General features: G+C 41.7%; 1 protein-coding gene across 6 annotated transcripts in view; it reads left to right on the forward strand.

The window, feature by feature from the left end:
- Window positions 1–17,165, forward strand: part of LOC138967222 (FGGY carbohydrate kinase domain-containing protein-like) — a 30,859-nt gene extending 13,694 nt beyond the window's left edge. For 3 of the 6 annotated variants that reach the window (XM_070339740.1, XM_070339742.1, XM_070339741.1), the window contains exons 6-16: window positions 1,406–1,533; window positions 1,885–2,013; window positions 3,329–3,426; window positions 5,416–5,523; window positions 7,665–7,726; window positions 8,467–8,620; window positions 9,946–10,020; window positions 11,924–12,044; window positions 13,162–13,256; window positions 14,896–14,957; window positions 15,491–17,165. In XM_070339740.1, the coding sequence (XP_070195841.1) occupies window positions 1,406–1,533; window positions 1,885–2,013; window positions 3,329–3,426; window positions 5,416–5,523; window positions 7,665–7,726; window positions 8,467–8,620; window positions 9,946–10,020; window positions 11,924–12,044; window positions 13,162–13,256; window positions 14,896–14,957; window positions 15,491–15,569 (1,111 nt within the window). In that variant the 3' untranslated portion in view covers window positions 15,570–17,165. Of the gene's footprint in view, window positions 1–1,405; window positions 1,535–1,884; window positions 2,014–3,328; window positions 3,427–5,415; window positions 5,524–7,664; window positions 7,727–8,466; window positions 8,621–9,945; window positions 10,021–11,923; window positions 12,045–13,161; window positions 13,257–14,895; window positions 14,958–15,490 lie in introns of those variants that run through there. The other 3 variants (XM_070339743.1, XM_070339744.1, XR_011455878.1) reach the window with 3 other exon arrangements.
- The last annotated feature ends 4,866 nt before the right edge of the window (window positions 17,166–22,031 follow it).

Below are 22,031 nucleotides of genomic sequence, written 5' to 3' on the forward strand. Positions count from 1 at the left end.
ATGAAGCGGTCGTGAGCAGCAGTTGTCGCCCTTGGTCTTCCCGCTCGTGGCAAGTCAGCAACGGAGCCAGTGGCTTGAAACCTGACCCACAGTCTACTGATGGTGCTCTGGGACACGTGGAAGTGCCTGGCGATTGCACTTTGACTTTGGCCTGCTTGTAAACGACCCAATGCAATTTGGCGGTCTTCTCTGCTCAATCGGGCCATCTTTCGTCGCTGAATTGTCGTCTGATTTCTTTGTGGCGAACAATCCGCTTTTATGGGTTTTGGAAGACATGGTGAGAGCTCAATATTCCCCGAGTTTCACGAGATTACACTGAAGCATGACGAGTGGTCATGCCAAATGAGCAATTTTGACATTGTAGCCACTGATAACGCATGCGTCACGTGCAGAGCTCACTTGTAGCAATGGACGAAAGGTCGACGACCAGATAAACATTTTCTGCAGTTTGGTGGATATCCTTGTAGCCATATAACTAAATTATCCAAATATTACAAGCTATGCGTTTCTTTTTTTGAACAGTATAATTAAAAATTTTAGTAATAAATTTTCATTTGATTAATATACTTACCCAACTCACATCGTTTATTCCCTCCCGCCTCCCCGCTGTGGGGGGTATGGGGGTCTAAAAAAGTAGTGAGTTGGGCTTCGTGTAGAATGACAAGATGGCGGCATATGCGCGCGCATATGGAAGGCAGCCTCCCTTACGGGCTGACTTGGATACCCTTACGGGTCTCGGTCACTCTTTTTTAGAGGCGTCTTCCTTGTTGCTAAGGGGACGCGTACAGCGATATCAGCACTGAACTATGGGTTAATTGCTATATGTGAGTTGGGTAAGTATATTAATCAAATGAAAATTTATTACTAAAATTTTTAATATTTTGGTCAAAAACGCAAATAACGTATAATATTTACCTCCAGTTTAAGACTCAACCTGCCTTTTAAGACCTGATCTTCCCAGGGTTTTTGAGTTATTACTAGGCCTAAAAAAAAATAGGTGTGGTTACGGTAACCCGACCTACCCTATTTTTAGGGGCCGACCCAATAACCTTTTATTCCATTTGTCAAAAAACAAAAAAATTAAAACAAGAATTCCTCTGATCTTCTAATTTTTATTTTTTTTAAAAGGTAAGTTCAAAATTGTTCAAAAGAATATCCATAGTCGCACACTTATTTCCCTGTCAAGTAGGTTTAATTTGTATACATTAGAAAAAAAAGTTTAAAAAAAAAAGTGATTGCCTACCTTCCTACCCTATTTTTTTGGCTATGTTACCTTAACCACACCTATTTTTTGTGTGGCCTTACAAGTAGGATTTCACTGCACTTACATTAAGACTCCATCCGCAAGTATACCATCTCTGAACGAGTTGTCCATGCACTCATTTTATATGTTAACTGTGTTCAGATCACTGTGTTCGCTGGTGTGTAAATGGGGCTATGAGGCCAAGGGGGCAGATGAACATGGATGGAATGATGATTTTCTTCAACGCATTGGTCTGGAAGAGTTGATAGAAAACAAGTACAGCAGAATAGGTGAGCCAATCCGAGTTCTATTTCTCCTGTGTGTATATATTTAACTTTTCCAATGTGATGAGTTCTTGTGATTTATTTCCTAAAGGTTTGTGTCTCTTTTCCTTAGGGCTGATAGATAATTAAAAAAAAAACCTCTGCCAAGAAACAATTTCAAAGGATTCCATGCAATATTACTGTACTTACATTCTATGTAAGCATGGCTGTTTTGCTGTAACTGGGGCAAAGAAAAGGTATAGAAGATTAGTTCGGTTTTTTTTTTAGTGTGATCTCACATACCAGTATTGCTGTGTCAGTTTTGTTCTCCACAATCTCACATACATTGTAATTTCCTTTGTTTTTCAATGTCACCAGGCAGCAAGGCTCTAACACCAGGAGAGGCATGTGGCTCTGGACTGAGCAGCCAGGCAGCCAAGGAATTGGGACTGCTGCCAAACACAGCTGTGGGAACATCTCTTATTGATGCACATGCTGGAGCTGTTGGTATGCACACTACATACAGTGGTACCTGTGATGAGAGGACACCCTTGGGAACAGCCAAAGTGTCCTTTAATTACAGGTGTCCTCTTGTAAGAGGTATAATTTTGGACAGCTTAAAAAGAATAATACCTGAGAAAACTAAGGCCCTCAGATCACTTCCAAAGTTATACCATAAGATTCTGCATTACAAGTAATGCTACCATGCAGGAGGACTGCAAAAGCATGTGTTTTAAACGCTTAATTGAATGTCATGAAAGGTGCAACGAATTGCACTCTTTGTTGGTAATTACTTCTGCAATCGGGAGACAGTGTGCCCAGACCGGGAACTAGCGAACCCGTGCCTGGTTTTTAACAGTTTTTAAAAAGTTTTTAACCCTGTCAATAACAGGCCATATAAACTGTGTAGGCCTACTGACTTAGTATGCGATGTGCACACCACCCATCACGAAATAGCTGAAGTCGGCTCCTGTGACGTACTCCCCACGAACACCACCAAGTGGTGCATCCAGATCCAGATTCAACTGAGTAATTACTTCCCTTGTCTGTGTACTGAGGTTACCAGATTGTGGTGTCATTATATAGAGGGCGCTGACCATCATGTGCCACCAGGTGATTAGTACCTCATAACTCTCACTTATTTTTAAAGGCACAGTGCAGCTCACAGCCTTCGTTTTGCGTTTTTGTTGCAGCTGAGTGCATTTACAGTTCAAAAATCCTCCTATGGTAGTAAAACAAACCCAAAACTACCCAACGACGACATCTGTGAAGCTCGACAGTTTCTTGTTCACGCGAGTGCATAAATTAATCTAGTTATTTCGTGGTGTTTGGTCGGAGTTCGATTCAACTGAGTGATTCCGGCCTCCATTTTGTTTTACACAAACTCATGATGACGTCTGACATAGTTTGCTAAGTGACGTGTCTTTTTGTGCATGATGTGGTGATCTACCTGATCTAAATTTAGATCCACAAATAGGTCAAGACCAGCCGGGTCCGAGTACGAAATTAATTCGTAAAAAAATCGCAGTTCTTGACTCTTTGGGTGCAAGTCAATGAAACTTGGTAGTTCTTCTAACGGATAGCTGCCTGAGGTATGACTAAAAGCCCCAGGGGCTCCGTGCACCTGGATTTGACAAGTTCAGTACCTTTAAATTGTTTCACATGCCGTATGCATGTAGAGCGCTTACCTCTCTTTCTTTCTCTCATCTTAAAACAGCGCTCAGCCTGACATTTGTTTAAGATGCTGATGACCTGACGGTGACGCAATTTGAATTAGACTGTAATGAATATGTGTATTAACTTTTTTTTCTCGCCTGTGCAGCATGCCTTGCTTGTGTTCCCGCTGACCTTCCCTGCCCCTTGCCCCCTGTGACCTCTCGACTGGCCCTCATCTGTGGGACGTCCACCTGTCACATGGTGGTGAGGGAAACCTTTTAGCATAGCCCTTGGTGCTCACCTTTTCTGCTGGTACTGTGGAACTCCCTTTTCAAAGCCTTCAAAAGTCTGAGAAAATCAGTTCTTAAAAAAGAGGAATTCTTCAATTGGGGGTAAATTTACAGAGGTTGTAAAGAGATAATCTTAGAAAACAGGGTCTTAAAAGAGAGGGAGTCTTAATCCCCGAGTACGCTAGTACAAGGGTCCAGCAGACTTTAATTGTGTGTCTGTCTGTGTGTGTGTCTCGACTTAACAGCTTATTGCTGGGAAACTACTGGGCGCAGTTCGTTCAAAAGTTGATACACTAACTTGATAATAGGTCTGATTGATCGTATTAAAACTTCATAATGTTACCTGGGACGTAAATGCGAAATAAACCACAAAAAAACGACTTGGCGGTGGGAGGAATTCGCGGTGCAACAGCCAGCCAGGCAGTCTGATAGAACGGTGCAAGGTCTCGGCAAACCAAGACTATGCCATACTCGTAGCAAAGCCGCCGAATGGTACCGTAAACCAAGAATAGTGACGTAAGAAAATAGAATGTCGTCTTTTGATTTGGAACGTGACGTGTTTTAGAATGGAGATGTGGTAGTGTGTGTGTGTGTGTGTGTGTGTGTGTGTGTATGTGTGTGTGTGTGTGTGTGTGAGTGTGTGAGAGAGAGAGGGAGAGAGAGGAGTGAGGGAGAGAGAGTGTGTGTGTGTATGTGTGTGTGTGTGTGTGTGTGTGTGAATGTCTGAAGAGTACTCGGGTCCAGCGCGAGCGTTTTTTTTTATTAAATCCGAGGGTCTTAAAAGGCTAGGACATTTGGACCTATACAGTTTTTCAATCAAGGTCGAACTGATCTTATTGTCTTCTCAGTCTTTAGGAAGAAGACTGGAATTGTATACACAATTTTGTATTAATGGTTTTTGAGTCACTTGAGAAAAAGTGACTCTATGTAATCGGTCAGTGTTAGTCTGTCCGGCCGGCCGTCCGGCCGGCCGTCCGGCCGGCCGTCCGTAGACACCACCTTAACGTTGGACTTTTCTCGGAAACTATCAAAGCGATCCGGCTCATATTTTGTTTAGTCGTGACCTCCAATGACCTCTACACTTTAACGATGGTTTCGTTGACCTTTGACCTTTTTCAAGGTCACCGGTCAGCGTCAAAGGAAAAATTAGACATTTTATATCTTTGACAAAGTTCATCGGATGTGATTGAAACTTTGTAGGATTATTCTTTACATCAAAGTATTTACATCTGTAGCCTTTTACGAACGTTATCAGAAAAACAAGGGAGATAACTAGCCTTTTCTGTTCGGCAACACACAACTTAACGTTGGGCTTTTCTCGGAAACTATAAAAGTGACCGGGCTCAAATTTTATGTGAACGTGACTCCCAGTGACCTCTACACTTTGACGTCTGCTTTGGTGACCTTTGACCTTTTTCAAGGTCACAGGTATGTCTTGAAGGAAAAAAATTGAAATATCATATCTCTGAAACTATTCATCGGATTTGATTCAAACTTTATAGGATTATTCTTTACATCAAATTATTTACATCTGTATTGTGTTGTGAATAGCAATTTCTTCCTGTCCATCTGATGCCTCATATAATATTCAGAACTGCGAAAGTGACTCGATCGAGCGTTTGCTCTTCTTGTATGATTGTAACATAAGTAAATTAAAGAATTAGAGTCTTTCTTATTTACCCAAGAGAAACATACCAAAAATAACTCTGACGGGTTTGTATGGGTTGTGGAATACCCATGCCAAAAACTCTGACAAACATTGCCATTGGAGGGGCCGATCACTAGCGAGGAGTGTGTCGGAAACACGTGGACAGGAGCTAGTGTTTCCGACACACCCCTCGCTAGTGGTTGGCTCCTTAACTCCAATGCTTGTCAGAGGTTTTGGCAAGGGTATTCTATCTTCCACAATCCATACAAACCCCACTAAGTTATTTCCGAAAATGTTCTATTGTGATCCTCACAGGTGAGCAAGGACCCTGTGTCGGTGCCAGGAGTGTGGGGACCGTACTACTCTGCCATCGTCCCAGGCCTCTGGTGCAACGAAGGAGGTCAAAGTGCAACAGGAAAACTGGTGAGAATTATGTCAAATAATCTTTTGATCTTCACTTTTTTTTCTACATTCCTTACATCATTCCATGAATGTGTGTGCGATAGGCTCAACGGTTAAGACAATTAGGGAGAACAGTTATTCAGTATTCACCCTTGAAAAATTTGACCAGGTTTGTAGCCTGATTAAAATCAATGTAAAACTGTGCTTTAATATTAATGCCTTGGAGTTTTGACGGTGCAAACTGTATGAGCTACATCAGTTACCTAAGAAAGAATGATTTTTATTGAATAAATTTAGGTGCCGCGCGGTTTCCTTCTGTCACATGTTTTATCACAGATAATGCAACAGAGAGATGATTCACTAAAATCCAAGCCTGAGGTTGGCTGACAGTGCTTTTTGAACAGATCACATTTTATGCCTTTGAAATTCTTAGAATTTCAGCTTTCTGGTCTAAAAAATATAAAGATTAGGATAAAATTTCATATAGTCCTGTGAGGTTACCTTCATGGGAATTCGGGCTCGACACACTTTCTCACTTGGGAATTAAAAGTGAGCTGCTATACAATATGGTGCTATCCATTTTTCCCCTTTTTCCTGTGTGACAGGGGAGGCTACCGCTCCTTTCACAGCAGACTCTGCACCTGAGTTGTTGGCCTTTAAGTCAACACCTCTGGATTGTGGATTGTGTTTGTGATGGGGTCTGGTGGGGTCTTGCGAGCAGGGATGGGACTCAGCATGATATGTTCAGGTAATGGCATAATATGACCACTGAACATTTTCGTGCTGTTCCCATTCTGCGAACTTGGGATGGACAGTGGTCCCCCGGTTCGGAACTTCGGGACGGAGTTCATTCAAACAGGGGCGATTGTGACAGGGGAGGCTACCGCTCCTTTCACAGCAGACTCTGCACCCGAGTTGTTGGCCTTTAAGTCAACACCGGTGGATTGTGGAATTCTGTTTGTGATGGGGTCTGGTGGTTTCCGATTGTCTGTATGTTCATGGAAACCTTCGGGTTTGCATAACAGTTTTTATAGGGCGAAGAAATTAGCCCTAACATTTTCAATCCTGTTTGATTGCACTTCGCCTCCCGAGGTGATCGTAGTGTTACGGCACTCGGTTACACCTGCATGCATGCATTGTGTTTTCAATTAAAGCCCTGAGACTTGCTGTGAGCTTGGAATTTTAATCATGCCGTAAAGCGTCGACTATTAAGCCAAAGAGAGACTGAGTGATCTTGCTTTTACATTTTCTTTGTTTTTCTGCTGAGTTAATTTCTTATGTGTGGGGAGATCGAGTGTCAATACTTGTGTATTTAATTTCAAAGAGTCTTCTAATGTGATTTGTCCCTTTTCTATTTAGTTGAAATGGTGGTGTATCATCCATTGAAAAATGCAAATGAAAACTTTAAAGATATACATTGCTTTGATTTTGAAATGGTTTTGCAGATCTTTCATTGACATAAACAAGAGGTACATTACAATATTAATGTTTTTTGTTGTTCATTTTTGTGTGTGGATTTAGTGGTTTTCTTTTGCTTCATTTGAGAGAAGCATTTCTTCTGTTTTTATTTTTCATTTTGCTTTGTTTCTTAACATATCAGTATCTTTTGGAAAAAAAGTTAAAATAGTCACTTGACATGCCTGTGTTTTGTATTAACAGCTCATTGTGTTTTTGTTGTTGGTTTTGTTTTTTGAGACAAAGTTTTGTTTTTATTGAAATTTCTCTATGTTTCGATCTTGTTAACATAAATTGCCATTTACTGCTGAACACTCAGCGACACTAAAAGAATCTTCAAAATTGAACTGTCACTGCAACTTGGTTATGATAGAACAACTTGGAAAATCAAAACTTGCAAAGCCTTCCACTTTCAAGCAAGCCACTATAATCCCTTCAAAGATCAAATGCCATGACAGCTGCTACAGGTGTGTGCCTCATGATCTTTTAATGTGTGTGTGTGTGTGTGTGTGTGTGTGTGTGTGTGTGTGTGTGTGTGTGTGTGTCCGTGCATGCATGTGTGTGTGTGTGACAATGTGTGCTTATTTTCTTTCATTCTTTCTGTCTGTTTTCTTATCATGCCTAACTCTTTTTTTTTCAGAATGTAAGCATCTGGTTTCTAAGAATTACAGTGTCTTATATATTGTTTTCTTTACCCTTTTCCCCAGATTGACTTCATTGTTGAGAGCCATGCTGCCTATGCTTCAGCCAAAGAAAATGCAAAACAAAAGTGAGAAGAACATTATTGCAAAGGGTGCATGGGGGGGGGGGGGGGGGTGTTGTGTGAGGTGGGGGTGGAGATTTTGGTGGAGCAAGCATCTGTGGTACAAAAATGATTATTTCAAAGAAAATGTTATTGACACTGTAGCCAGTACAGTATCTAGGCATCAATAGTCCAATTGCAGACATGTACTGCACAGGTTTTACCAACTTAATGTTTTTGAATTGAGGATATCAGATATTTGAATTCAATTTGAAGTGACCAAAAAAAAGTGTAATAATGTAGTACAACTGCAGAACTTTTTTTCTCCATGCATGATCCTACTTCATGCAACCTTGATTATGTTTGTTTTGATAGGAAGCGCTTAATTATTTGTAGTGATAGAGAATTTAAGAAAACTGGTATGGGCAAGAGTTTCACCTGAGTTGTCCTTCATATTAGTTCAGAGAAAATATAGATACTAAATTTGATTTAACTCATTGTCTCCCAGGTATTGATATATCCGTACCCACTCATATGGCTCTATCTGACCAGACACGGATATATCCACTCAGACTATTCGCTTCAGTCGCTTCCTGTAACGTCCATCTAATGCCTGCATTCCAGCGTGTTGATACACCGTTACTACACAGTTACTACAATTCTGAGTGACCTGCTGCAGCACAGCTGGTCTCGGCTAAAAAAGAACCGTGGTCATTATAGTTGGGGTAGAAAGTGTTAAATTGAATTAAAAAACATGTATTTTGCAGGAAAGTACACCTGTACCAGTACCTGAACACAGTGTTAGAGGACAAAGCTGCAGGACAGAGCATTCCTGTCTGTCAGCTGACCTCTGACCTTCATGTCTACCCTGATTTCCATGGCAACCGTTCACCGCTGGCTGACCCCTCCATGAAGGGAATGGTAAGTTTTGAAGTCACTATAGATTTAACACAAAATTATGTGTAATGCAAAATATTATTTGATTTAATTTACAGGGGTCCCGGCCGGGCGGGCACCTTGTTCATTTATGGATTCCATTCATATTTTTCAGACCAGCAGTCGCGACAGTTTTTATGCAGATTTTATTGTGTGATTTGAAAACGCCATTATAGTGGAATGCTGTCTTCTGTTCTGAGTAACGATTGACATTTATTATGACAGAGAATATGTTTGTAAACAACTCTCTCTGTCTGAGTTTTAACGACTGCATCTGAAAGAATCCCGCCCCTTCAAATAGTTGAAGCAAACATGTGGTCACCGATCAGTAAATTGACGCAAGCAATCATGGTGTCACAGTGAATACTGAGCTCCAATGTGCATGTTTTGCAGTGTCCATTCAAAACGAGGCTCTCTTCTTTGAAAAAATATGCACTGCACATCTCACTATACACTTCTATCATGATTCAGCTTGTCTCTGTTGATCCGTGATTTTAGTTGTCTTTTTAAAGGGGAGCAACTCTTCCACAGCCAATAAAAGCCCCCACAGAGTTATTTCCAAAAATTGTCCAAAGTGGGAATAAATTTACAGAAGTACTAATCAGAAAGACTGAGAAAACAAGGTCTTAACTCATTGTCTCCCAGGTACGGATATATCCGTACCCACTCATAAGGCTCTATCTGACCAGGTACGGATATATCCACTCAGACTGTTAGCTTCAGTCACTTCCTGTAACATCGATCTAACGCCTGCATTCCAGCGTGTTGATACACCGTTACTACACAGTTACTACAATTCTGAGTGACCTGCTGCTGCACAGCTGGTCTCGGTTAAAAAAACACTTGGTCAACATAGGTGGGGTAGAATTGTTAAAAGGGAGGGAGTCTTATATTGGGGGTCTTTTTTTGTTTGTTTGTTTGTTCGTTCATGGGCTGAAACTCCCACGGCTTTTACGTGTATGACCGTTTTTACCCCGCCGTTTAGGCAGCCATACGCCGCTTTCGGAGGAAGCATGCTGGGTATTTTCGTGTTTCTATAACCCACCGAACTCTGACATGGATTACAGGATCTTTTTCGTGCGCACTTGGTCTTGTGCTTGCGTGTACACACGGGGGTGTTCGGACACCGAGGAGAGTCTGCACACAAAGTTGACTCTGAGAAATAAATCTCTCGCCGAACGTGGGGACGAACTCACACTGACGGCGGCCAACTGGATACAAATCCAGCGCGCTACCGACTGAGCTACATCCCCGCCCACTGGGGGTCTTGAAAGGGGGGTTCCACTGTCGTATTGGAAGAATGTGTGCAGGTATCTGGACTGACCCTGTCCAGTACAGAGGAGAATTTAGCTCTGCTCTACCTTGCTACAGTGCAAGCTCTCACAGTAAGTCAGCGTTCAGGTTTTTTTGGTGGTTATACATACAGGCAAATCCAGCTAACTCACAAACGGTTAAGTCAAAAATTCGCTTAGCACACAAAGAAATTCTGGTCCGGAATTATCCCTCTTTATCTATGTGTACAAAGTACCCTGAGCTCGAAATGGGATTTCTCTTACGTAAGTCGAAAGACGGATAGCACACAACAGAAAGTCAGTCCCAAAGACAAAGTTTACTCTATATTTACTACAGCAACTCGAAACACGAAACTTGGCGTCTCACACTAGCGCATTGTGTAACCTTATTCCCTTCTTCTCTACACGGACGCCACACCGACTGGTCAGTCGGCACGCAATAAAGTATGAACTGAAGTTAGGAGGGGGCGAGGAGTAAGGAGGGGGCGAGGAGTAAGGAGAATTATCCAACTCCAAGAACACATTCTGAAAAAGGTGGGGAAGTGGTGACAAGGCAGTGAACGCACTCACCATGCACTGACATCATACGAAAGCAGCCACACAAACACAGCACAGAGGCAGAGGCAGGTGTGCAGATGCTTTGTGAGAATAAGCGTTGAAAACCAGTTTGAATAAAAAAAAAAACCCAGCAGATAGAGCCGCATGTCATAATCATTCTTCTTGTCTAGCTTTATTGTGGCAGTGACTTTTCACTCTTCAGTCGGACTGTACAGAAACCGCTCTCACTCTCCCTCACTGACTTCCCTAAGCCCTGACAACTGATCCTTGGAAATTGTTTGGAAGAGTACACCTCTCTATTTCTCTCCAATGCTCTTCCTGCTGACTTCAGTGACACCGGACACCCCACTGAGTTTAGCCAGCTACCCCCCCCCCCTCTCTCTCTCTCTCTCCCCCCAGCCATGTACTGTTTGGTGCTGTGGCCAGAGAGGTGTCACCGGCTAATTGAGGCCAGCTGCACTGTTCACTCAGAGCAAAACTAGTTGACTGTGTCTAACTTTTGACAAAGCAACACAACTGAAGGGTTCGCAGATTAGGTAACCGACTCACTGGTCAAGGCTGCAGGGAAACAAGAGTATCTTGTCAATGAAAGAGGTTACACACAGATACGCGATGCTGAGAACGGTGGCCGATTTTTCACTCTCTTTCTCGGAGGGCCTTCATCATTGCAGGGACTGCTGTAAAGAAATGCTTGCTCAGAAACTAACTCTTTTTGCATTGAAACATGCACCAGAACTGGTGGACACCATCGACAATGTCAAACATGAAATCGAAGCAGTTTGCTTGAGGAAACGGTCGTCAGCAACTCAAACTTCTCTGTTTTCTTTTTTTAAGAAAATCTGAGGTGACTTTCTTTGTGGCCCCGCCCCCTCCCTCTGTAAGGACCCCCCTCCATAAGGACTGATTTTTGTCAACATTTTCAAGGTCGCTAGAGAGGGGTTCCACTGTACTATGACCAAGTCGAAATTTCGGATAGGACACAATAACAATTCGGTCCCTTCAATTTCGTCTTATCCGGATTTGCCTGTATTTAGTCAAATTTTATTAGTTGGCTTAGCCTGATGAATTGGAATTTGCTGGGATTATCCACATGAATAAACCTACATACTTAAGTCTCATTATAGTTGTTTTTTTAAAGATTTTTTGTTCTTTTACAGCTCTTATTACTTTTTACTTTTTTGTTGTTGTTGGAGTTTTTGAGTTAAACTGTCTTCACTTGTAAGGGCTTGCTCTAAGTTATACGCATAAGCCATATTTATCATGATTTTTGATTTCCTGTTGAAACTAAGCCAGCTTATGGAACAGAGCTTTTGTGAAATATGCTCAGAGTCACTTGCTGTTTATAGCTACGATCAAATTCCATATAATGGTAATTTGGCTTTGGATTATTTTCAGATTTGAGTTTATAGTCACCGGGCCATTCTTGCTTTGCTTTCAGTATGGAACAAGACACATCTTGGATGAGATGAACAGAAACGGACACAAGATTGAAATCCTCTACCTGTGTGGAGGACTCAGGAAGAACAGCCTCTTTGTGCAGACACACGCAGATGCATTAGGTGTGCATTTTTGTATCTGTCATTAACTTTCTTTCTTTTCTTCATTTCATTTAATTTTCTCTATTACCCCAATGCTGGGAAATTTGGGTCGCTTCCTCCCAGTGGAAAGCTAGCAGCAGCAAAAGTCGCGCTACCAACGTGTGTGCACGTTTAGGTATAATCAGCCACCTGCACTTATGGCAGAATGATCAAGGTCTTTTGATGTTCCACTGTGGTGACTCGGGGGTGGGACATGGATACCATATCTCAGAGTCTGCACATAAAATTGACCTGTGTCCGTCCCTGCCTGGATTCAAACCCGTGACCTTAGGATCACAAGTCTAGTGCTCTACCAACTGAGCTACCCTGACGCCCAAACTCCTTGATCATGTTTGCTTGCATATGTGTTTGTGTGTGTAAATTGAGTGTGAGTAAAATATGTATACAACTGCTAATGACATCAAAAAGGAGTTAGATGTTGATGTGAACACACAGACATAAGGTGTACAGTGAACACAACGAAACACTGTATGCAGTGATACCTGTGATGTGAGGTCCCTCAGATGACAAGACTCATTCCCCAAAAGCTAGGACATCTTTTGTTGTCAATAACAAATTTGTCTCTCAACGTACGTGGTCAAGATTTACTTGTCATGACAAGACAACTACAGTGTAGAGACACTTTCAGCTGCTCCCAAAGTATGTGTCCTTTCATTGCAGGTACTAGTCTGTGTGTAACTTGGCATTTCTTCAACGTTGTTTCATAAATGAGTTTTGCTGAATAATTGATATACCCCCTTTTTAAGACCTCCATAAATCTGAGAAAATCAGGTCTTAAAAAGGAGGGAGTCTTAAAATGGGGGAAGTCTTAAATTGGGGGGTCTTGAAATGGGGGTTCTTTTGTATATAGTTAACTCATCTGCATGTCAACAACAAAAAACAAAAAACAAAAAAACAAAAAAAACTCATCTGCATGTGGTGTGCATCCCCAACCCACATGTGCACCCCGGCCCTCGAATCCGCTTGGGAAATACTTAATTGTAATGAAGAATCGGAACATTCTGGTGGGTAGATTTAAGGTAATTATTTAAAGTTTGAATGTTGATTTTGTAACAGCAATATTATTGTTGACCACCAGGTGTGCCAGTCATTTTGCCAGACGCACAGGAGACAGTGTTGCTGGGGGCGGCCATCTTGGGGGCACGCGCCTCAGGCAACTTCTCGGACATTCAGGTTTGATAAACCTCTGCGTTTTCTGCATGCTTTAATTTAAGTTGTAATTTGCAAGTACAAATAAGAACCTCCCGTATCGACCTCTCCCAAGAACGACCCCCTCCTTTTGCCGACCGAATTTCTCGGCACGGATGCCTTTTACACTGTAACGTAACCTCTCAAGAAAGACGTGCTCCTTTTTCAGACGACCGACCTACCAACACAGGGTCAATAACGACTTTGACTTTTTTAGCAGTGAGTGTCAAAGTTCGTAATTATACCCAGCACAAGCGGAACGCGCACGCCATGAGTCACGCATCAAGAGTCAGGGGTGGTAGTCTGTAGTCAGTAGTGCGTGCAGGTCCAGTGGCCTACGGCTGTCCTCTCGGACTGCCCTCGAAGTAGGGGGGGGGGGGGGGGGGGGAAGAAAAGGGGGTGGGAGGGGTTAGGGAGGCACAGTGTGAATGACAACTCAATAATGAATTGCTGTGTACGTATTCTGTGAGTGTGTGGTCACCAACTGAGACCTTGGGTCAATGACCCATACATACTTGCCACTGACCTTCTTATACGAGGTCAATGACCAAATTTTACCTATGGGGCCGTGTGTGTCTGATGTCTGAGAGGATACTCTTCCTGTCCCGGTTTACAGACACTGACCTTCTTACCCGGTGTCAATGACCAAGTTTTACCTATGAGGCTGTGTGTGTGTGTGTGTGTGTGTGTGTGTGTGTGTGTGTGTGTGTGTGTGTGTGTGTGTGTGTGTGTTGTGTCTGCCTGTCTGTGCACTGGTGTATGCACATACATCATGCTAATCCATATGCACATCAAATGGGAACAAAAATGGGATAACGAACACAACTTTTAACTGCGGAAAATCAGAAAGACAAAACTGCCCAACAGTTGCCTCCCCTGTGAAAAAAAACAAAAACTCGCAAACTCCCAATAAAGATCCCTCCTATTTACAACCGATTTGTCTGGACATTTTCAAGGTCGTTAGTGGGAGGTGTTACGAGAGTATGTATTACTGTGCCTGCGAGCACATGGCCGAGACTATGTACACGCGCATGAATATGACGTCATGAATGTACGTCATGATCGCGCATGCGTGTGGGCCCCGTCCCCCCCGGATCTATGGCGGAATAAACTAACTGTCATTTGAACCTGCTGTGCCTTCTGTGTGCTTTACGCAATGACTCACGAACATCAATGCCCACAACACACAGAACACGAATGCTATCGTTACATGGTGTCAGAAGTGGGGTATATTCTACTGTATATTCTTTCAATCATTTTTTTTGGTTAACATTACATGTAGCATCATTTAGAATTCTAGATTATCAACTTCAAGTGACACAGAATGTACTGCTGGTCAGTATGAAACTGGGCATAATTGCCTGTACAGGGAAATTTAAACCAGTCAACAGAGAACAAAAACTGAGGTTATACAAATTTGAACGGGTGTATTTTATTTTATCACTATCACGCTCAAAAGTTAATAAACTTAGGGTAAGACTTTTAAAAAAAGTCAACTTGAAACAAGCTTGATCCTTTTAACTGCATTGCATTTGCTTATAAAGAAGACAAATCTTATATAATTGTTATATGTTATATGTTTATATAGTACAAATGTTTTGGATGATGCTTCACTGTATTACAGAGTGCTATGCTGGCCATGGGTGGAGGGGGCAAAGTGGTGTTGCCGCAAACTTCACACAGACAGTAAGTACAGCGGTTTGGGTATATTGCTTGTAAGTTTTGTCACTACAATTCCTAATCTAATCTGAGTGGCCTTGAAGTAAGAGCGGTCTTCGTTCACAAATCAAGACCCAACAGATTGTATTACCACTCTATGCAAAAATGGTTAAACAAGTTACTTTTTTTTACGGTAAAACCTGGAACTTGTACAGTTACTTTTGTATGTTTGTCTCGTAAATTCTCCCCAAATGTTGATAATTATTATGAAAGCCAGTCAAGCAATATTTTGTTCTTTTCTGAACTGTTTGTGTTGCAGCTTGAATCTGCTTACAAGAGTCACATTCAGTTAGAAAAGAATTACTTTTACAGCTCATATATAAAATGTATGAGCCAAATTTTTTAAATGTTGATGTGGGTCCTATTTTCAATCCCATTGATTCAGATTTCTGTCTGGAGACCGATCCATCTTTTAATTTTTCACCAGCTCGGTCACCTGGCACACAAAATAAACACTGGTAAGACACCAACTGATGCTGCCCTTTTTTTTCTGACAACAGGTACCATGAAAAGAAACATGCTGTCTACATGAAGATGCTGTCAGACCAAAGAGCGTATGCAAGCATTATGAGGGATTAATGCTTCTGTATGTCAGTCACTACTCGCTAATGGTGACAGAGGAGGGAAATGTATGTCTTAAAGGAGGGGGGGGGGGGGGGTTCCCACTGTAAGTCCCACATGAAATAACTGCACCTGTCGTCACAAAGGAGAACGTCAGTGGGCTAGCTTTTGTCAGGTCCTGCAAGTTTTATTTCCACAAAGCAATCATGCCTGCTTTTGCTTGATTCGATTTATGAAATGAAAGCGTCATTGAGAGACAAATGACGTCTTTTAATGAATAGGATGTACATATTGCAGCCTTACTACCTGCTTATGAAAAGGGCATTTATGATAAACTGGTCAGCTTTTAATGAGCGCTTCTGGGGTGATAACGCGAGACAACTCCTGTGATCTTGCCGCGAGGTGACGCCATGCCAGTTACCGGCCAAAAGAAAGAAGGGGCATAACCTCACCAGAACCGACCATTGTCTGTTTACCGTATAAAATGCACGACTTACACACAAACTGTTACCAAACCGATATGCTATTTGGGACCAATGCAAGTTTTGTTTCCTTTCTCGTGTGATCTTGCCGCGAGGTGGCGCCAGTTACCAGCCGAAAGAAACCTCACCAGAACCGCCCATTGAGCCTGTATTAAATGATCAATATTAATACGTTGTAGTGGCTGAGAAAATATAACCTCTGTGAGCCTTATACATGTGTGGTTTGTAAGTTATTAAGGTATATTTTTGTCTACACGTGTAGAACTGAAGTGTTTCCTTAATTAATTATTGCACAGTTTGTATGAGAGCTCAATATCTTGTACAGTGACATAATCAGGGTAATAATCAGTCTGCTCTCGTAGATGACCTCAGATGATGTTTAAATACTATGTTTATCATGCAGAAAATAATAATAATTACAATAAAACATTCTTCTATTGCTCTGTTCACCACCAGATAAGTCTCATGGCGCTTTACACATCCATAATAAAATACAAGCATTAATAGTTAACATTTTAAAAACATCAACCAGATACATATGATACTCTAGAAGGTTTAAAAACAACCAGTCAACAAGCAATCTCAGATGTGTGAGAAATTAGATATATATTCCATGACGTGTACACTTGGAGATGTTAATTATTCTATGTCTGCAAACAGCAATTAAGACATAAACAGCAAAAAGTGCAAGATGTTGAAAACTTCCTTGTAATATGCATGCTTCTTTTTCTGTTCTCTTAATTTTGTATTTTTTGCACAAACACACATTTTTCAATTTCTTTACATGCTGTTTCTTTCTGTTATGAATTGGGGGGAGGGGAATTTATAAGAAAGTGACATACAAACATTGATTCAAATTCTTCTTTGCTCAAAGAAAACCTGAATCTTAATTACATATTCATTGTGATAAAATTGTATGTCTACCATTGCATCTTATAGAAAACAATATACATTTTGCTTATAAGAATACCGGACATTTTATGAGTATCAGCTATCAACTTCCCAGTTGTTCAAGGGAAGTAAACCGAATCACACTGCTTTAGCATACTGACGGTGTAGCCTCCCGTGGAAATCCGGACTGCACGTCGTGTGGCTAGCTAAACAGTTAAACAATTAAAATCTATATATTTAAACAAACAAATATATTTGTACGTGTATGCTTTTGTGTGGATACAGCTTTGTCAGTGCATGTGTGTGTGTGTGTGTGTGTGTGTTATCCTTACTGATATTTACTCTGTGTGTGTGTGTGTGTCTGTATGGCCGTGTGTGTCAGAGGGAGACGGAGAGTTAGGGGGGAGAGAGACTTTCTTCCAGTGTCGATGATACCTCTGTAAATTTAAACACTCGCATTCGTTCGCACACATAAACACATACGTATACATATACAGGCGTCCGCGCGCGTACGCACACACACACACACACACACACACACACACACACACACACACACACACACACACACACACACATCTCAAACCGACCGCTTTCATCCAAAATAGCGGCACATACGACACAAAAATATATGATTGTCTAAAAGTAAGCAGAGCCTTAATTAAATAAGTTTATTTGTTTGCATGATAAATGCCGGACAGTGCGCAATGGAAACCGCAAAAGCGGCGAACGTGGATTCAGTAAATAGCACAAAACATCTTGTTCCTCTGAATTATTAAATGCACGCATTGTTTTTTCTAGCCAAGGAATTGGACACGTGCCACCAGTCGCTCGAAACTATTCACTCACGATGTTGTTCTTTTATACATTGGCCGCACTGAGAGAGGGAACGACAGAGAATGAGGGGGGGGGGGGGGGGGGCCAGAGAGAGAGAGAGAGAGAGACAATGACAATGACAGCCGCACTGAGAGATGGAACGACTGAGTAGGGGGGGGGGGGGGGGGGGGACTAAGAGAGAGACTGAGAGAGAGAGAGAGAGAGAGAGATCAAATCAAATCAAATCAAATCGAATCAAATGTTATTTTACGAGAAATGTGGCAAAAGCATTACAAACGAGCTTTTTTCAACCAGTCCTCGCTTCGAGAGAGAAGAGAGAGAGAGAGAAGAGAGAAGAAACTGTCTGAAGTCTGAATGTTTTAATGAGTAGGCCTTGGGCCCTTTTCATGGAGATGAGCACATCTCAAGCACCAGCATACAAATGCACATAGTGAACAAAGAGAAGAAACTGTGAGAGAGAGAGAGAGGATGAGGTTATTCTTTACTAATCAGGGTAATGGTATAAGCAAAATAGATTAAGCCGCAAAGACATTTTTGTTATAATTATTACTACCAACCCTCGCCCTAATAATTACGAGGGAATTCACTAGCACCAGTAACTAAAGATGGCTTTTAAGCAAATGATTAAAAGAGAGAGACTTTTCGGTTAGTTTTGCTAGAATCAATAATGCGTGTCTCTCACGACACGCTCAAACAGACGCAGTGACAGTCAGACACAGACGGACCGACAGACAGACTCACGTACTGACGATTTTTGTGTGTGCAGTTAACTATCTAAAGCATGCGTCATAATCCATTCCCCCTCCCCCTTTCACCGCATAAACATACGCGAAGACACACACACACACACAATCCCACCCCCTTTCAACCACCACCACCACCACCAACAACAAACCACCACCACCACCACCACCACTGCAGCACTAACAACAGCCAACCACCACCATCACAACAGTAGTAGCAACCAAAACATCCGCACAGGACAGTAGAACAGATACTGCTACCAGAACAAGCCGAAACACGCTCACTCGCAGAAATTCGCCGGCTTCCATCTAGCAGCGGTGGAACAGATCGCGTGGGTTAGGTTTAGCGAGTCATCAATAGCTTACACCAGCGCCTGTTTTTGGAATCGTCAAGTTGTGGGACAAACTGAGTTGTATGTTGCAATGTTCATCGACTGATGGAATTACAGTTGTTTGCATCCCTCGCCGGCCGAGAGCGCTGTCTCGACCTGGATTAACAATGAACAGGACCACAGTTTACTGAGGTAAGAGAGTTTTTTTGTTTTTTTGTCTTACCTCAAATAACTCTGTAATGCATTTTGCTCGCGTCACACTCATGCGTGTCGCTTATAGTTATCATACATGGATTAAGAACGAACAGAAGGACACTTTTTAAGGAAAGGGAGCCTATGTTCTTTCGTCTTTTTGGGCCTATCTCTTACCTCCAGTGATTTCTGAATTTTGTGTTTGTTCTGAGTTTAACGCATCCCACTTGTGTGCACTCGTCCGAACTGGGTTTAAAATGAAGTGGATGATAATTTTGTTTTGTTTTGTTGGTGAATGAGCTCATTTTCTATTTGTCTTTTATGGTGTGCCTCTTACCCCTAAAATTACTTGTGATTGAATTTCGTTTGCACTGTGAGCTTCACACACCCCACGCACGTGCACTTGTCCTAACTGGACTAAAACGTGAGTAGGAGGACACGTCATTGGGGCACGTTTCAGTGTTCGTTTCTGTTGTCTTTTATGACTTCTGTCTTATCTCGGACAATGGTGTCTCAGTTTTACACCCACTGACATCTATAAGCACTTATTTTCGAACTGGATTGAACATGAGCATGACGACAAAATGATAAAGCATGTGACCTTTCAATTTGTCTTCCATTTCTTTAACTGTTGTCCCTGGGGACTAATGCATTCTTTATAAGTATGTTATGTCTTTTGTTTGAGCGATTTTTGTTTAAATCTCTTTCCTTTCATATTCTTCCTCCTTAATATTGTGTTACGTTTGGTATTCTATGCCACACGTGAATGTGAGACGGTCTTTGGGAACAAGGCATTGAATGATGGTGACATTTTGCGTTATGACAGTAAGCACAGCGGAAGACTTCATTGGGCAGAAAAAACACGATTGTGTTTCTGTAGGAAAAGGTCTTGCATGGCAAAGTTTGCCTGTGGAAAAAAGTCTTAGCCGGCAAAGTTGTTCCTTGGGAAACGGTCTTACATGGAAAAGTCTGCCTGTGGCAAACGGTCTTACATGGAAAAGTCTGCCTTGGGAAACGGTCTTACATGGAAAATTCTGCCTTGGCAAACGGTCTTACATGGAAAATTCTGCCTTGGCAAACGGCCTTACATGAAAAAGTCTGCCTTGGCAAACGGTCTTACATGGAAAAGTCTGCCTTGGTGAACTGTCTTACATGGAAAAGTCTGCTTTGGGAAACGGTCTTACATGGAAAATTCTGCCTTGGCAAACGGCACATGGAAAATTCTGCCTTGGCAAACGGCCTTACATGAAAAAGTCTTCCTTGGCAAACGGTCTTACATGAAAAAGTCTGCCTTGGGAAACGGTCTTACATGGAAATATCTGCCTTGGCAAACGGCACATGGAAAATTCTGCCTTGGCAAACGGCCTTACATGAAAAAGTCTTCCTTGGCAAACGGTCTTACATGAAAAAGTCTGCCTTGGCAAACGGTCTTACATGGAACAGTCTGCCTTGGTGAACGGTCTTACATGGAAAAGTCTGCCTTGGTAAACGGTCTTACCCGGCAAAGTTGTTCCTTGGGAAACGGTCTTACATGGAAAAGTCTGCCTTGGTGAACGGTCTTACATGGAAAAGTCTGCCTTGGTGAACGGTCTACTCCCCCCCACACACGCACACACACATACACACACACACTCACACACACACACTCACACACACACACTCACACACACTCACACACTCACACACACAAACACACACACACACACACACACACACATAATTATATATATATATGTCGTATCCATTCTGTACAATTTGCGCATTATGTACAATGAGCAGCATATCTTGCACATTGTATACAATGAGCAACAAGTTTTGCTCATTGTATACAATGAGCAAAACTGTTGCCCATTGTATACAATGAGCAAGACCATAAAGTTGCACATTGTATACAATGTGCACCGAGTGAGCAAGATTGTTGAATGGCGTTCAAGCTACACTGATATATGAATCATAGTGAATGGTTGAATGGAATATGTGAGTAAAGTGTTCAAATAACGATGTTTGTTATGTTTAAGCATTGTTTTAATTCTCATTTCGCTAAAACTATACAGTGCATTAGGAATTTAATTATTGTAAATTAATTAAACAATAAAAACAAATACAACAAATAATGTTGTTTCAACACACGCACACACATAACATTCGTTCATAATAACGCTCACATTGTTATGTCATTGCTAATGAGAGCGTCGTTTTCACCGCCTTCAACTTTGAAACAATTTCAAACACGAGTTCGGTTCAGTCCTATTTGGTCAAAATCGCACGTAGTTTGCAAGATCGTTATTTGAACCCTTTACTCACAAATAGAAAAAGTGTGAAAGGCGGTGAAAACGACGCTCTCATTAGCTGACGTTGTTGTTTCTATCTCTTACTTTTAGCATGACATGACAATGTGAGCGTTATTATGAACGAATGTTATGTGTGTGTGCGTGTGTTGAAACAACATTAATTGTTGTATTTGTTTTTATTGTTTAATTAAAGGGGCAGTCAACAGGTTGCTGTCGTTTCATGTTTTCGGGCCAAAAAAGAGATTGCTTACTCTTTACTCTTTTTTACTCTAGGTCTTTCTTTCTTTATTTGGTGTTTGACGTCGTTTTCAACCACGAAGGTTATATCGCGGCGAGGGAAAGGGGGAGATGGGATAGGGGAAAGGGGGGAGATGGGATAGAGCCACTTGTTAAGTGTTTCTTGTTCACAAAAGCACTAATCAAAAAATTGCTCCAGGGGCTTGCAACGTAGTACAATATATGACCTTACTGGGAGAATGCAAGTTTTCAGTACAAAGGACTAAACATTTCTTACATACTGCTTGACTAAATATTTTACAAACATTGACTATATTCTATACAAGAACCACTTAACAAGGGTTAAAGGAGAAACAGAATCCGTTAGTCGCCTTATACGACATGCGGGGTGCAGAGAAATAAGGATGTGGAAAAGAAGACAAGAAAAGAATTGGAAAACTGCAGGGAATAGTAGGGAGGGTTTTCTTCGAAGGAA

This window comes from Littorina saxatilis, linkage group LG5, assembly GCF_037325665.1.
Source record: "Littorina saxatilis isolate snail1 linkage group LG5, US_GU_Lsax_2.0, whole genome shotgun sequence".
NCBI lineage: Eukaryota > Metazoa > Mollusca > Gastropoda > Littorinimorpha > Littorinidae > Littorina > Littorina saxatilis.